The sequence below is a fragment of the Panulirus ornatus genome, chromosome 16 (genome assembly GCF_036320965.1).
Source record: "Panulirus ornatus isolate Po-2019 chromosome 16, ASM3632096v1, whole genome shotgun sequence".
Classification (NCBI taxonomy): Eukaryota; Metazoa; Arthropoda; class Malacostraca; order Decapoda; family Palinuridae; genus Panulirus; species Panulirus ornatus.
The window spans coordinates 20,625,917-20,642,952 of record NC_092239.1 but is presented as its reverse complement, the minus strand read 5'-3'; the positions used below and the strand labels follow the sequence as shown (position 1 = coordinate 20,642,952).

Below are 17,036 nucleotides of genomic sequence, written 5' to 3'. Positions count from 1 at the left end.
AAGAGGGTGTTTTGAAATGATTTAGGCACATGGAGAGAATGAGTGAGGAAAGATTGACCAAGAGGATATATGTGTCAGAGGTGGAGGGAACGAGGAGAAGTGGGAGACCAAATTGGAGGTGGAAAGATGGAGTGAAAAAGATTTTGAGTAATCGGGGCCTGAACATGCAGGACGGTGACAGGCGGACAAGGAATAGAGTGAATTGGATCGATGTGGTATACTGGGGTTGATGTGCTGTCAGTGGATTGAATCAGGGCATGTGAAGCGTCTGTGGTAAACCATGGAAAGCTGTGTTGTGCCTGGATGTGGAAAGGGAGCTGTGGTTTCGGGCATTATTGCATGACAGCTAGAGACTGTGAACGAATGAGGCCTTTGTTGTCTTTTCCTAGCGCTACCCCGCACACATGAGGGGGGAGGGGGATGGTATTCCATGTGTGGCGAGGTGGCGATGGGAATAAATAAAGGCAGACAGTGTGAATTATGTGCATGGGTATATATGTATGTGTCTGTTTGTGTATATACATGTGTACATTGAGATGCATAGGTATGTATATTTGCGTGTATGGACGTGTGTGTATATACATGTGTATGGGGGTGGGTTGGGCCATTTCTTTCGTCTGTTTCCTTACGCTACCTCGCAAACACGGGAGACAGCAACAAAGCAAAATAAATAAATAAAATATATATTTTTTTTTTTCATACTATTCGCTATTTCCCGCGATAGCAAGGTAGCGTTAAGAACAGAGGACTGGGCCTTTGAGGGAATATCCTCACCTGGCCCTCTTCTCTGTTCCTTCTTTTGGAAAATTAAAAAAAAAAAAAAAACGAGAGGGGAGGATTTCCAGCCCCCCGTTCCCTTCCCTTTTAGTCGCCTTCTGCGACACGCAGGGAATACGTGGGAAGTATTCTTTCTCCCCTATTCCCAGGGAATATATATATATATATATATATATATATATATATGGATCTGGAGAAGGCATATGATAGAGTTGATAGAGATGCTTTGTGGAAGGTATTAAGAATATATGGTGTGGGAGGCAAGTTGTTAGAAGCAGTGAAAAGTTTTTATCGAGGATGTAAGGCATGTGTACGTGTAGGAAGAGAGGAAAGTGATTGGTTCTCAGTGAATGTAGGTTTGCAGCAGGGGTGTGTGATGTCTCCATGGTTGTTTAATTTGTTTATGGATGGGGTTGTTAGGGAGGTAAATGCAAGAGTTTTGGAAAGAGGGGCAAGTATGAAGTCTGTTGTAGATGAGAGAGCTTGGGAAGTGAGTCAGTTGTTGTTCGCTGATGATATAGCGCTGGTGGCTGATTCATGTGAGAAACTGCAGAAGCTGGTGACTGAGTTTGGTAAAGTGTGTGAAAGAAGAAAGTTAAGAGTAAATGTGAATAAGAGCAAGGTTATTAGGTACAATAGGGTTGAGGGTCAAGTCAACTGGGAGGTAAGTTTGAATTGAGGAAAACTGGAGGAAGTAAAGTGTTTTAGATATCTGGGAGTGGATCTCGCAGCGTATGGAACCATGGAAGCAGAAGTGAATCATAGGGAGGGGGAGGGGGCGAAAATCCTGGGAGCATTGAAGAATGTGAGGAAGTCGAGAACATTATCTCGTACAGGCAAAAATGGCTATGTTTGAAGGAATAGTGGTTCCAACAATGTTGTATGGTTGCGAGGCATGGGCTATGGATAGAGTTGTGCGCAGGAGGGTGGATGTGCTGGAAATGAGATGTATGAGGACAATGTGTGGTGTGAGGTGGTTTGATCGAGTGAGTAATGTAAGGGTAAGAGAGATGTGTGGAAATAAAAAGAGCGTGGTTGAGAGAGCAGAAGAGGGTGTTTTGAAATTGTTTGGGCACATGGAGAGAATGAGTGAGGAAAGATTGACCCAGAGGATATATGTGTCGGAGGTGGAGGGAACGAGGAAAAGTGGGAGACCAAATTGGAGGTGGAAAGATGGTGTGAAAAAGATTTTGAGTGATCGGGGCCTGAACATGCAGGAGGGTGAAAGGCGGGCAAGGAATAGAGTGAATTGGATTGATGTGGTATAATGGGGTTGACGTGCTGTCAGTGGATTGAATCAGGGCATGTGAAGCGTCTGGGGTAAACTATGGAAAGTTGTGTGGGGCCTGGATGTGGAAAGGGACCTGTGGTTTCGGGCATTATTGCATGACAGCTGGAGACTGAGTGTGAATGAATGGGGCCTTTGTTATCTTTTCCTAGCGCTCCCTCGCAGACATGAGGGGGGAGGGGGATGGTGTTCCATGTGTGGCGAGGTGGCGATGGGAATGAATAAAGGCAGACAGTGTGAACTGTGTGCATGGGTATATAGGTATGTGTCTGTGTGTGTATATATATGTGTACATTGAGATGTATAGGTATGTATATTTGCGTGTGTGGACGTGTGTGTATATACATGTGTATGGGGGTGGGTTGGGCCATTTCTTTCTTCTGTTTCCTTGCGCTGCCTCGCAAATGCGGGAGATATATATATATATTCTAAGGTCTAATGTTAGATGGAATAGTGGTTCCAACAATACTGTATGGTTGCGAGGCGTGGGCTATGGATAGAGTTGCGCGCAGGAGGGTGGATGTGCTGGAAATGAGATGTTTGAGGACAATGTATGGTGTGAGGTGGTTTGATCAAGTAAGTAATGTAAGGGTAAGAGAGATGTGTGGAAATAAAAAGAGCGTGGTTGAGAGAGCAGAAGAGGGTGTTTTCAAATGGTTTGGGCGCATGGAGAGAATGAGTGAGAATTGACTAAGAGGATATATGTGTCAGAGGTGGAGGGAACGAGGAGAAGTGGGAGACCAAATTGGAGGTGGAAAGATGGAGTGAAAAAGATTTTGAGTGATCGGGGCCTGAACATGCAGGAGGGTGAAAGGCGGGCAAGGAATAGAGTGAATTGGATCGATGCGGTATACTGGGGTTGACGTGCTGTCAGTGGATTGAATCAGGGCATGTGAAGCATCTGGGGTAAACTATGGAAAGTTGTGTGGGGCCTGGATGTGGAAAGGGAGCTGTGGTTTCGGGCATTATTGCATGACAGCTGGAGACTGAGTGTGAATGAATGGGGCCTTTGTTATCTTTTCCTAGCGCTCCCTCGAAGACATGAGGGGGGAGGGGGATGGTGTTCCATGTGTGGCGAGGTGGCGATGGGAATGAATAAAGGCAGACAGTGTGAACTGTGTGCATGGGTATATAGGTATGTGTCTGTGTGTGTATATATATGTGTACATTGAGATGTATAGGTATGTATATTTGCGTGTGTGGACGTGTGTGTATATACATGTGTATGGGGGTGGGTTGGGCCATTTCTTTCTTCTGTTTCCTTGCGCTGCCTCGCAAATGCGGGAGATATATATATATATTCTAAGGTCTAATGTTAGAAGGAATAGTGGTTCCAACAATACTGTATGGTTGCGAGGCGTGGGCTATGGATAGAGTTGCGCGCAGGAGGGTGGATGTGCTGGAAATGAGATGTTTGAGGACAATGTATGGTGTGAGGTGGTTTGATCAAGTAAGTAATGTAAGGGTAAGAGAGATGTGTGGAAATAAAAAGAGCGTGGTTGAGAGAGCAGAAGAGGGTGTTTTCAAATGGTTTGGGCGCATGGAGAGAATGAGTGAGGAAAAATTGACTAAGAGGATATATGTGTCAGAGGTGGAGGGAACGAGGAGAAGTGGGAGACCAAATTGGAGGTGGAAAGATGGAGTGAAAAAGATTTTGAGTGATCGGGGCCTGAACATGCAGGAGGGTGAAAGGCGGGCAAGGAATAGAGTGAATTGGATCGATGCGGTATACTGGGGTTGACGTGCTGTCAGTGGATTGAATCAGGGCATGTGAAGCGTCTGGGGTAAACCATGGAAAGTTGTGTGGGGCCTGGATGTGGAAAGGGAGCTGTGGTTTCGGGCATTATTGCATGACAGCTAGAGACTGAGTGTGAACGAATGCGGCCTTTGTTGTCTTTTCCTAGCGCTACCTCGCACACATGAGGGGGGAGGGGGATGGTATTCCATGTGTGGCGAGGTGGCGATGGGAATGAATAAAGGCAGACAGTGTGCATTGTGTGTATGGGTATATATGTATGTGTCTGTGTGTGTATATATATGTGTACATTGAGATGTATAGGTATGTATATTTGCGTGTGTGGACGTGTATGTATATACATGTGTATGGGGGTGGGCTGAGCCATTTCTTTCGTCTGTTTCCTTGCTGCTATCTCGCAAACGCAGGAGACAGTGACAAAGCAAAATAAAATAAATGATAAATATATACATATCCCTGGGGATAGGGGAGAATGAATACTTCCCACGCATTCCTCATGTGTCGTACAAGACGACTAAACGGGACGGGAGCGGGGGGGGCTAGAAACCCTCCCCTCCTTGTATTTTAACTTTCTAAAAGGGGAAACAGAAGAAGGAGTCACGTGGGGAGTGCTCATCCTCCTCGAAGGCTCAATTTGAGGTATCTAAATGTGTGTGGATGTAACCAAGATGTGAAAAAAGGAGAGATAGGTAGTATGTTTGAGGAAAGGAACCTGGATCTGTTGGCTCTGAGTGAAACGAAGCTCAAGGATAAAGGGGAAGAGTGGTTTGGGAATGTCTTGGGAGTAAAGTCAGGGGTTGGTGAGAGGACAAGAGCAAGGGAAGGAGTAGCACTACTCATGAAACAGGAGTGGTGGGAGTATGTGATAGAGTGTAAGAAAGTAAATTCTAGATTGACATGGGTAAAACTGAAAGTGGACGGAGAGAGATGGGTGATTATCGGTGCATATGCACATGGGCATGAGAAGAAATATCATGGGAGGCAAGTGTTTTGGGAGCAGCTGAATGAGTGTTTTAGCGGTTTTGATGCACGAGACCGGGTTATAGTGATGGGTGATTTGAATGCAAAGGTGAGTAATGTGGCAGTTGAGGGAATAATTGGTATACATGGGAAGTTCAGTGTTGTAAATGGGAATGGTGAAGAGCTTGTAGATTTATGTGCTGAAAAAGGACTGGTGATTGGGAATACCTGGTTTTAAAAGAGAGATATACATAAGTATACATATGTAAGTAGGAGAGATGGCAAGAGAGCGTTATTGGATTACGTGTTACTTGATAAGCGCGCGAAAGAGAGACTTTTGGATGTTAATCTGATGAGAGGTGCAACTGGAAGGAAGTCTGATCATTATCTTGTGGAGGCGAAGGTGAAGATTTGTAGAGGTTTTCAGAAAAGAAAGAGCGAATGTTGGGGTGAAGAGAGTGGTGGGAGTAGGTGAGCTTGGGAAGGAGACTTGTGTGAGGGAGTACCAGGAGGGACTGAGTACAGAATGGAAAAAGGTGAGAACAAAGGAGGTAAGGGGAGTGGGGGAGTAATGGGATGTATATAGGGAAGCAGTGATGGCTTGCGCAAAAGATGCTTGTGGCATTAGAAGCGTGGGAGGTGGGCAGATTATAAAGGGTAGTGAGTGGCGGGATGAAGAAGTAAGATTATTAGTGAAAGAGAAGAGAGAGGCATTTGGACCACTTTTGCAGGGAAAAAATGCAAATGAGTGGGAGATGTATAAAACAAAGAGGCAGGAGGTCAAGAGAAAGGTGCAAGAGGTGAAAAAGAGGGCAAATGAGAGTTGGGGTGAGAGAGTATCATTAAATTTTAGGGAGAATATAAAGATGTTTTGGAAGGAGGTAAATAAAGTGCGGAAGACAAGGGAGCAAAGGGGTACCTCAGTGATGGGGGTTAATGGGGAGATGACAACAAGTAGTGGTGATGTGAGAAGGAGATGGAGTGAGTATTTTGAAGGTTTGTTGAATGTGTTTGATGATAGAGTAGCAGATATAGGGTACTTTGGTCGAGGTGGTATGCAAAGTGAGAGGGTTAGGGAAAATGATTTGGTAAACAGAGAAGAGGTAGTAAAAGCTTTGCGGAAGATGAAAGCTGGCAAGGCAGCGGGTTTGGATGGTACTGCAGTGGAATCTATAAAAAAAAGGGGGTGACTGTATTGTTAACTGGTTGGTAAGGTTATTTAATGTATGTATGATTCATGGTGAAGTGCCTGAGGATTGGCGGAATGCTTGCATAGTGCCATTGTACAAAGGGAAAGGGGATAAAGGTGAGTGCTCAAATTACAGAGGTATAAGTTTGTTGAGTATTCCTGGTAAATTATATGGGAGGGTATTGATTGAGAGGGTGAAGGCATGTACAGTGCATCAGATTGGGGAAGAGCAGTGTGGTTTCAGAAGTGGTAGAGGATGTGTGGATCAGGTGTTTGCTTTGAAGAATGTATGTGAGAAATACTTAGAAAAGCAAATGGATTTGTATGCAGCATTCATGGATCTGGAGAAGGCATATGATAGAGTTGATAGAGATGCTTTGTGGAAGGTATTAAGAATATATGGTGTGGGAGGCAAGTTGATAGAAGCAGTGAAAAGTTTTTATCGAGGATGTAAGGCATGTGTACGTGTAGGAAGAGAGGAAAGTGATTGGTTCTCAGTGAATGTAGGTTTCCAGCAGGGGTGTGTGATGTCTCCATGGTTGTTTAATTTGTTTATGGATGGGGTTGTTAGGGAGGTGAATGCAAGAGTTTTGGAAAGAGGGGCAAGTATGCAGTCTGTTGTGGATGAGAGAGCTTGGGAAGTGAGTCAGTTGTTGTTCGCTGATGATACAGCACTGGTGGCTGATTCATGTGAGAAACTGCAGAAGCTGGTGACTGAGTTTGGTAAAGTGTGTGAAAGAAGAAAGTTGAGAGTAAATGTTAATAAGAGCAAGGTTATTAGGTACAGTAGGGTTGAGGGTCAAGTCAATTGGGAGGTAGGTTTGAATGGAGAAAAACTGGAGGAAGTAAAGTGTTTTAGATATCTGGGAGTGGATTTGGCAGCGGATGGAACCATGGAAGCGGAAGTGAATCATAGGGTGGGGGAGGGGGCGAAAATTCTTGGAGCCTTGAAAAATGTGTGGAAGTCGAGAACATTATCTCGGAAAGCAAAAATGGGTATGTTTGAAGGAATAGTGGTTCCAACAATGTTGTATGGTTGCGAGGCGTTGGCTATGGATAAAGTTGTGCGGAGGAGGGTGGATGAGCTGGAAATGAGATGTTTGAGGACAATAAGTTGTGTGAGGTGGTTTCTATCGAGTAAGTTGGAACCACTATTCCTTCAAACATACCCATTTTTGCTCTCCGAGAGAATGTTCTTGCCTTCCACATATTCTTCAATGCTTCTAGAACCTTCATCCCCTCCCCTACCCAGTCTCACTTCTGCTTCCATGGTTCCATCTGCTGCTAAGTCTACTTCCAGATATGTAAAACAATTAAATCCCTCTAGTTTTTCTCCATTTTAACTTACTTCCCAACTAACTTGTCGCTCAAGCCAACTGAACCATTATATTAACCTTGCTCTTATTCACATCTACTCTCAACTTTCTTTTTTCACACTTTTCCAAACTCAGTCATCAAGATCTGCAGTTTCTCACCCGAATCAGCCACTAGAGCTGTATCATCTGCGAACAACTAACACAACAGACTGCAAATTGCCCATCTCTCCAAAGCTCTTGCACTTACATCCCTAACCATCCTATCCATAAACCATGGGGAAAAATTGGAGGAAGAGAAGTGTTTTAGATATCTGGGCATGGACTTAGCAGTGAATGGAACCATGGAAGCAGAAGTGAGTCATGGGGTGAGGGAGGGAGGTGAAGATTCTGGAAGCAATGAAGAATGTGTGGAAAGAGAGAACCATATCTCAGAGCAAAAATGGTTATGTTTGAAGGAATAGTAGTTCCAGCAATATCATACGGTTTCGAGGCATGAGCTATAGATAAGGTTTTATGAAGGAGGGTGGATGTGTTGGAAGTGAAATGTTTGAGGACAATATTCCCTTGCACGCCTCTTACCTTCCAGCATGTTCAGGCCCCAATCGCTCAAAATCTTTTTCACTCCATCTTTCCACCTCCAATTTGGTGTCCAGCTTTTCCTTGTTCCCTCCACCTCTGACACATACATCCTCTTTGTTAACCTTTCTTCCCTCATTCCCTCTATATGTCCACACCATTTCAACATACCCTCTTCTTCTCCTCTCTCAACCCACTATTACCACACACCTCTACCACCTCACACCACATATTGTTTCTGAGCATTTCATCTTCAACACATCCACACTCCTCTGCACACCCTCATCTATAACCCATGCCTTGCATCCTTAGAACATTGTTGGGGGTACTATACCTTCAAACACACCCATTTTCACCCATGATAATGACCTCTCTTTCTACACATTCTTCAATGCTCCCAGAACCTTTGTCCCCTCACCCATACTATGACTCACTTATGCTTCCTTGGTTCCATTTCGTTATGTCCACGCCCAGGTAGCTAAAACGGTTATGTCCTCTAAATTTTCTTCATTCAACCTCACACCCCAACTAATTTGCCCCTCTACACTGCTTACCCTAATAACCTTGCTTTCATTCACTTTTACTCTCAACTTTCTCCTTTTCCATGTTTCTCCTAAGTCAGTTGCCAACTTCTGCACTTTCTCACCTAAATCTGCCATTAGTGTTGTTTGGTAAGCAAACAACAATTTCCCAGGCCCCCTCATCCCACAGAGACTGCATACTTGCCCTTCTCTCCAAGAGGCTTACATTTACCTCCCTTAGAACCCCATCCATAAACAATGAACAGCCATGGTTATATTACACACCCTGGCCACAGACCAGCTTTCATTTGGAACTACTTACTCTCCTCCCTTCCTTATCATATACACACCTAACACCTTTGGTAAAAACTTTTCAATTATTCAAACGACTTTTCTCCCACATCATGTACCATTAAAACCTTTCATACGGCATTGCTATCAACCCTCTCATATACTTTCTCCAGATCCTTATATGCCACATAAAAATCTTCCTGTTCCTCTAAGTATTTCTAACATGCAATCTTTAAAGCAAACATCCACACATCCTCTACCACTTCTGAAATTATATTCATCTCCCCCAATCTGATGCTCTGTACATGCCTTCACCCTCTTAATAACTACTCTCCCATACAACTTACCAGGTACATTCAACAAACCTATACCTCTGTAGCTTGAACATTTACATCTATCCCCCTTTCCTTTATACAATAGCACTATATGTGCAATCCATTGAATCTCAGGCACCTCTCCATGATTCATATACATATATTGGAAATCCTATCTAACCAATCAACAACACACTCACCCCTTTTCTTAAAAAATTCAACTGCAATACCACTCCACTCCATCCGTCTTGCCATATTTCATCTTACATAAGGCTTTCGCAACCTCCTCTTTCTTCACCAAACCACTCTTCTTGACTTTCTCACTTTGTATACCTCACCAACTCAAACACTTCCATCTACCATGTTCAACAGTCTCAAAATACTCATTTCAGCTCCTCCTCACTTCATCACTATCTGTTAACGCTTCTCAATTTGCCCCCTTCACGGATATTCCCATTTGTTCTCGTCTTTTACACACTATCAACTTCCTTTCAAAACATCTTATTTCTCCCTAAATCTTAGTGATAATCACTTACCCCAACTCTCATTTGCCTCTTTTTTCAAACCCTGCACCTTCTTCTTGACCTCCTACCACTTCATTTTATACATCTATCAACTATTTGCACTCCTTGCTCATATTGCCCATATACCTCTCCTCTCTTTTACTTGTAATTTTACTCCATCATCCAACCAATCATTACCCTTTCTAACCAACCCCCTCCAGTCTTAAACATGCCAGAGGTATCTCTTGCGCATGCCAGCAATGCTTCCTCATCTAATCCCCTAGCTTTGTTTACTCTCACTTTTACCATTTTACAATCAATCTATCCTGGTATTTCTTCACATATTTCTCTTTTCCAAGCTCAATCACTGTCACCACTCTCTTCTTACCCATAAAGTTTCATCTTTTCCGAAAACCTCTTCAATTCTTCCCTCACCTCCACATCCCATGAGCTGCCGCTCTCAGCACATTCACATCCTAAAGTCTCTCTTTTGCACACCTATCAATTATCACGTAATCTAATAATGCCCTCTAACCATATTTTCTACCACATACATTTTCTTGTGTATATCCCTCTTTTCAAAACAGGTATTCCCAATCACCAGTTCATTTTCAGAACACAAATCCACAAGCTCTTCTACATTTCCATTCATAGTACTGAATACCTCCTGCCCATCCAGTTATACCCTTAACTGCCAAATTGCTAACCTTCACAATTAATCACCCGTCACTAATACTTAGTCTCTTGCATCAAAACTGTTGACACACTCATTAAGCTGCACCCAAAACACTTGCCCCTCATCATTTTTCTTCTCATAGCCAGGTGCATAACCACTAATAATCACCCAACTCTCACAACACACTTTCATTTTCACCCAAATTAGTCTGGAGCTCACTTCCTTCCACTCTTTCACTCCCAAAACCCCTCCTTCAGCAGTAGTGCTAATTCTTCCTTAGCTTTTGAACCCACACCAAGGAATAATGCTTGAGAAGGATATTCCAGCAACTTCCAAAGGATATAAATGGGAAGGGCAAGACTTTGATTAAGGAGTGGTGGAAGAAACAAAACATCCTGAATGCTGTGTGCAACATTACTTATTGTGGAAGGATGTAAAACCTGCAACAATGAATGTTATGGGTAAGCTATGGCCTAAGTGAGTGTTTGGTTTCTTAGCTTTTGGACAGGAAGAAACAATGTCCCATATCCAGAAAACATTTGTGCCTCTTGCTAATAAAGGCTTTAAAGCAAATGAGGAAGATGTGACTAAGGTGTTGGAATCACATTCTGAGGACTTAAAAAATGAGGAACTCATGTAGTTGCAGGCAGAAAAACTCGAAGGAGGGAAAGAAGTAACATCCACAGCCATAACACACCAGTTTATAAGAAAAAGGTTAGCAGAAATCATTGATCACAATAGACAAGGCTGCTGCTCTTGCTACTGATATGGACCCCATCCATGAACATGCCATGGTGTTCTTTAGAAGATTTGCAGTTCTTTCCTATAGCTACAGAGAAGTTTATAAAATATGAAAGGAGTATACCACATAGGTAAAATTGGACAGCTTTTTCAAAAGACTTAAGACTTCTCCTTCTGATGAAAGAAAGGCTGGATCAGATGATTTAAGGGGTGGTGTAGACAACCCTACCTCCCTCCTCCCCCCAAGTAGCTCTAATTCCTCTCCTCCATCATCTCAAGTTCTCAACACAAAATATCTTATCAAATTTATTACCTTTGATACAGTAACAAATGTTTAAAAAGATAATTCTGAGGATAATGCAGATAACTCTAGTGCCCCTCCCTCTCCTTCTCAGAAACCCTCAGTCCAACATATCCCATCCCGCTTAAAAGTTCATCCTTCATCACCATGTTTCAGCATAAAGCATTTTCAGTTAGATTTCATTGAATAACATCTAAATCATGTCATGAGAGTGGTACTGTATGTGGGAGGTAAACTAAGGTGTTCTAAATAAAGTGTAGTCCATCCATACGGAATAAATTGGGTAAATCTTTGGACATGGGTTTTAATAGCTCAGTTTATGGTGGATTTGAGTGAAGACAGGTCGACTTAAGTTATGACTTGAAGCCCTGCTGTGCTTTCTTCAGATGATGTGCTACAAACCTGTCCTGCAAGCCTAAGATCCGAAAGACTGGATTCCAATGTTCTTAGGGGACAAAGAGAGTCAATTTCATCAATGAAGAACAAACATGGCCCTTCTTCACTCAGAACTCGTGCTCGCTCAGCAACCTGAAGAGAATAATCCAGAAAATTATTCATGATAGCTCAGGGTAGAGCATATTATGCTGCTTAATATCTAATACCTTCTAACATAATATACACAGATGGATAAATCAGACCACTTAATAGATAATGCATTTCAACAAGTAATGCGAAGACATTTCATACATAAATATCAATATATATGATTCACTCTAACTCTTGCTACATCTCTATGCATACATCCTGATTTCCTTTTGTCAGTGGAAATAGATTACAGTTACCTCTCGACTTACACATATTTGATTTACGCCAATTTAAGGATAACACACATACTTGATTTACACATTTTTATAACTGATGCAGGTTTAAATTTGGAATAACGTGATCATCACTGGGCTGGCAGCATGGTGGTTTGGCACTGCTAGCACTATGCAAGAAGTGCACTTATGCATGGCGTAGTTACAGTCTATACTCAGAGAGTGCTACAACATTTTGTGCTACAGTATATTGTGTATTGCATGTGGTTTGCCCCTTGAATCATGTCCCAGCAATGCTAAGAAGCATAAGCTGAGATTAAGAAGGATTTGCTCAAATGTTCTGAAAGGAAGAACAAATAACTGATATTGAGCATGCCCCTGGACTCAGTAAATCTACTTTACAGACTGTCTGTGAAAAAGCAGAGATCATGGAGAGTGCTAAAAGTGGAACATAAGTCAGTGCATCTAAGACCTCGTACTTCCGAAGTTCGATCATGGAGAGAATGGAATAAATGTTAAGATCATGGTTTGAACATCAAACTCAAGAAAATTTTCCCATCACCATGGCTGCCATACAAGCAAAGGCCCAGAGTATAACTGATGTGTCAGTAGCGGAAAAAGAGGCAGAAGACATTTCAAGCAAGTCCTAGTTAGTTCAATGATTTTAAGAAAAACTACAATTACCACATCAAGATGACTGGCAAAGCTGCTTCTGCTAATGTCACTGCTGCAAAAAAATTTCCCAGGAACCCTCAAGACCACCATTGAGGAAGATTGTTATTCTCCTAAGCAGATCTTTATTGTGAATGAGACCAAATTTTTTTTGGAAGAGAATTCCCTCTACAATGTACATTTCCCATGAAAAGAGTACTTCACCAAGATTCAAAGTCTGTTACTTTGTTTTTATTAATAATCTTCATTGCACAATAAGTATATCGAATATTCCATATTTCTTGGTATGTGTATAGCATAGTCTTTCACTGGTATATTATACCAGTGAAAGACCACTAAATTCTGTCTTAATAATAATGGAACCCTTTAATCTCCATTACTTCATTATTTGAATTACATGAGTTTGACTTACACAACAATTTTCAAGAATAAAACTATCACACATGGCAAGCAGTCCCTACACAGTATCTTTTCCTGTCCATCTATGTATATATCTAACCATCTGCATTCAAAGCAATATGGCTCATTCAGAATCTTTCCAAAGTAATTCACTTTCCAGCAAGGAGTTACCAGAAGAGCCAATGTTATAGTATTATCTTCATTCTTTTTTAAACTTGTTTACCATTTCTCACATTAGCAAAGTAGAACCAGGAACAGAAGAAGAAATGGCTGCATTCACCCACATTTCTGATATTTTATCATCTTATAATGAATACTATCTAACCTATCTATAACCATAGATAGAGTTGTGCGGAGGAGGGTGGAAGTGTTGGAAATGAAATGTTTGAAAACAACATGTGGTGCAAGTAATGAAGGGTAATAAAAAAGAGTGGTTGAGAGAGCAAAAGAGGGTGTATTGAAATGGTTTGGTCAAATGAAGACAATGAGTGAGGAAAGATTGACAAGGAGGATATATGTGTCAGAGTGGAGGGAACAAGAAGTGGGAGACCAAACTGGAGGTGGAAAGATGAAGTGAAAAAGATGTTGAGCGATCAGGGCCTGAATATACAGAAGGGTGAAAGGCGTGCAGGGAATAGAGTGAATTGGAATGATGTGGTATATCGGGGTCAACATGCTGTCAATGGATTGAACCAGGGAATGTGAAGCATCTGGGGTAAACCATGAAAAGTTTTGTGGGGCCTAGATGTGGAAAGGGAGCTGTAGTTTCGATGCATTACACATGACAGCTAGAGACTGAATGGGAACGAATGTGGCCTTTGTTGTCTTTTCCTACCACTACCTCGCATACGTGCAGGGGGAAGGGGGTGCCATTTCATGTTTGGCAGGATGGTGACAGGAATGGATGAAGGCAGCAAGTATGAATATGTACATGTGTATATATGTATGTCTGTGTATTTTTATGTAGGTTTATTTATTTATTTATTATACTTTGTCACTGTCTCCCGCATTAGCGAGGTAGTGCAAGGAAACAGACGAAAGAATGACACAACCCTCCCATATACACATGTATATACATACACGTCCAAAAACACACATAAGCATACCTATACATCTCAATGTATATATATTTATTTTTCATTTTTATTTTGCTTTGTCGCTGTCTCCCGCGTTTGCAAGGTAGTGCGAGGAAACTCACGAAAGATATGGCCCAACCCACCCCCATACACATGTATATACATACACGTCCACACACGCAAATATACATACCTATACATCTCAATGTACACATATATATAAACACACAGACACATACATATATACCCAAGCACACAATTCACACTGTCTGCCTTTATTCATTCCCATCGCCACCTCGCCACACATGGAATACCATCCCCCTCCCCCATCATGTGTGCGAGGTAGCGCTAGGAAAAGACAACAAAAGCAACATTCGTTCACACAGTCTCTAGCTGTCATGCAATAATGCCCGAAACCACAGCTCCCTTTCCACATCCAGGCCCCACACAACTTTCCATGGTTTACCCCAGACGCTTCACATGCCCTGATTCAATCCATTGACAGCACGTCTACCCCGGTATACCACATCGATCCAATTCACTCTATTCCTTGCCCGCCTTTCACCCTCCTGCATGTTCAGGCCCCGATCACTCAAAATCTTCTTCACTCCATCTTTCCACCTCCAATTTGGTCTCCCACTTCTCCTCGTTCCCTCCACCTCCAACACATATATCCTCTTGGTCAATCTTTCCTCACTCATTCTCTCCATGTGCCCAAACCATTTCAAAACACCCTCTTCTGCTCTCTCAACCACGCTCTTTTTATTTCCACACATCTCTCTTACCCTTACATTACTTACTCGATCAAACCACCTCACACCACACATTGTCCTCAAACATCTCATTTCCAGCATATCCCCCCTCCTGCGCACAACTCTATCCATAGCCCACGCCTCGCAACCATACAACATTGTTGGAACCACTATTCCTTCAAACATACCCATTTTTGCTTTCCGAGATAATGTTCTCGACTTCCACACATTCTTCAAGGCTCCCAGGATTTTCGACCCCTCCCCCACCCTATGATTCACTTCCGCTTCCATGGTTCCATCCACTGCCAGAATCCACTCCCAGATATCTAAAACACTTTACTTCCTCCAGTTTTTCTCCATTCAAACTTACCTCCCAATTGATTTGACCCTCAACCATACTGTACCTTGCTCTTATTCACATTTACTCAACTTTCTTCTTTCACACACTTTACCAAACTCAGTCACCAGCTTCTGCAGTTTCTTACATGAATCAGCCACCAGCGCTGTATCATCAGCGAACAACAACTGTCTCACTTCCCAAGCTCTCTCATCCCCAACAGACTTCATACTTGCCCCTCTTTCCAAAACTCTTGCATTCACCTCCCTAACAACCCCATCCATAAACAAATTAAACAACCATGGAGACATCACACACCCCTGCCGCAAACCTACATTCACTGAGAACCAATCACTTTCCTCTCTTCCTACACGTACAAATGCCTTACATCCTCGATAAAAACTTTTCACTGCTTCTAACAACTTGCCTCACACACCATATATTCTTAATACCTTCCACAAAGCATCTCTATCAATTCTATCATATGCCTTCTCCAGATCCATAAATGCTACATACAAATCCATTTGCTTTTCTAAGTATTTCTCACATACATTCTTCAAAGCAAACACCTGATCCACACATCCTCTACCACTTCTGAAACCACACTGCTCTTCCCCAATCTGATGCTCTGTACATGCCTTCACCCTCTCAATCAATACCCTCCCATATGATTTACCAGGAATAATCAACAAACTTATACCTCTGTTATTTGAGCACTCACTTTTATCCCCTTTGCCTTTGTACAATGGCACTATGCACGCATTCTGCCAATCCTCAGGCACCTCACCATAAGTCATACATACATTAAATAACCTTACCAACCAGTCAACAATACAGTCACCCCCTTTTTTAATAGATTCCACTGCAATACCATCCAAACCTGCTGCCTTGCCGGCTTTCATCTTCCGCAAAGCTTTTACTACCTCTTCTCTATTTACCAAATCATTTTCCCTAACCCTCTCACTTTGCACACCACCTCAACCAAAACACCCTATATCTGCCACTCTATCATCAAACACATTCAACAAACCTTCAAAATACTCACTCCATCTTCTCACATCACCACTACTTGTTATCACCTCCCCATTAGCCCCCTTCACTGAAGTTCCCATTTGCTCCCTTCTCTTACGCACTTTATTTACCTCCTTCCAGAACATCTTTTTATTCTCTCTGAAATTCAATGATACTCTCTCACCCCAACTCTCATTTGCCCTCTTTTTCACCTCTTGCACCTTTCTCTTGACCTCCTGTCTCTTTCTTTTATACATCTCCCACTCAATTGCATTTTTTACCTGCAAAAATCGTCCAAATGCCTCTCACTCCTCTTTCACTAATAATCTTACTTCTTCATCCCACCACTCACTACCCTTTCTAATCAACCCATCTTCCACGGTTCTCATGCCACAAGCATCTTTTGCGCACTTCATCACTGATTCCCTAAATACATCCCATTCCTCCCCCACTCCCCTTACTTCCATTGTTCTCACCTTTTACCATTCTGTACTCAGTCTCTCCTGGTACTTCCTCACACAAGTCTCCTTCCCAAGCTCACTTACTCTCACCACCCTCTTCACCCCAACATTCACTCTTCTTTTCTAAAAACCCATACAAATCTTCACCTTACCCTCCAAAAGATAATGATCAATCATCCCTCCAGTTGCACCTCTCAGCACATTAACATCCAAAAGTCTCTCTTTCGCGCGCCCGTCAATTTACACGTAATCCAACAACGCTCTCTGGCCATCTCTCCTACTTACATACGTATACTTATGTATATCTCGCTTTTTAAACCAGGTATTTCCAATCACCAGTCCTTTTTCAGCACATAAATCT

At 42.4% G+C, this 17,036-nt stretch overlaps 1 protein-coding gene across 1 annotated transcript in view; it reads right to left on the bottom strand.

Annotated features, from left to right (window-relative positions):
- The window catches only part of LOC139753907 (ATPase family gene 2 protein homolog B-like), a 195,102-nt gene extending 182,639 nt beyond the window's left edge, over positions 1-12,463 (bottom strand). The window contains exons 1-2 of the mRNA XM_071670865.1: positions 12,374-12,463; positions 11,612-11,737 (exon numbers count right to left, since the gene is read on the bottom strand). Coding sequence (XP_071526966.1) covers positions 11,612-11,737; positions 12,374-12,463 — 216 coding nt within the window. The remainder of the gene's footprint in view (positions 1-11,611; positions 11,738-12,373) is intronic.
- Between the last annotated feature and the right edge of the window lie 4,573 nt (positions 12,464-17,036).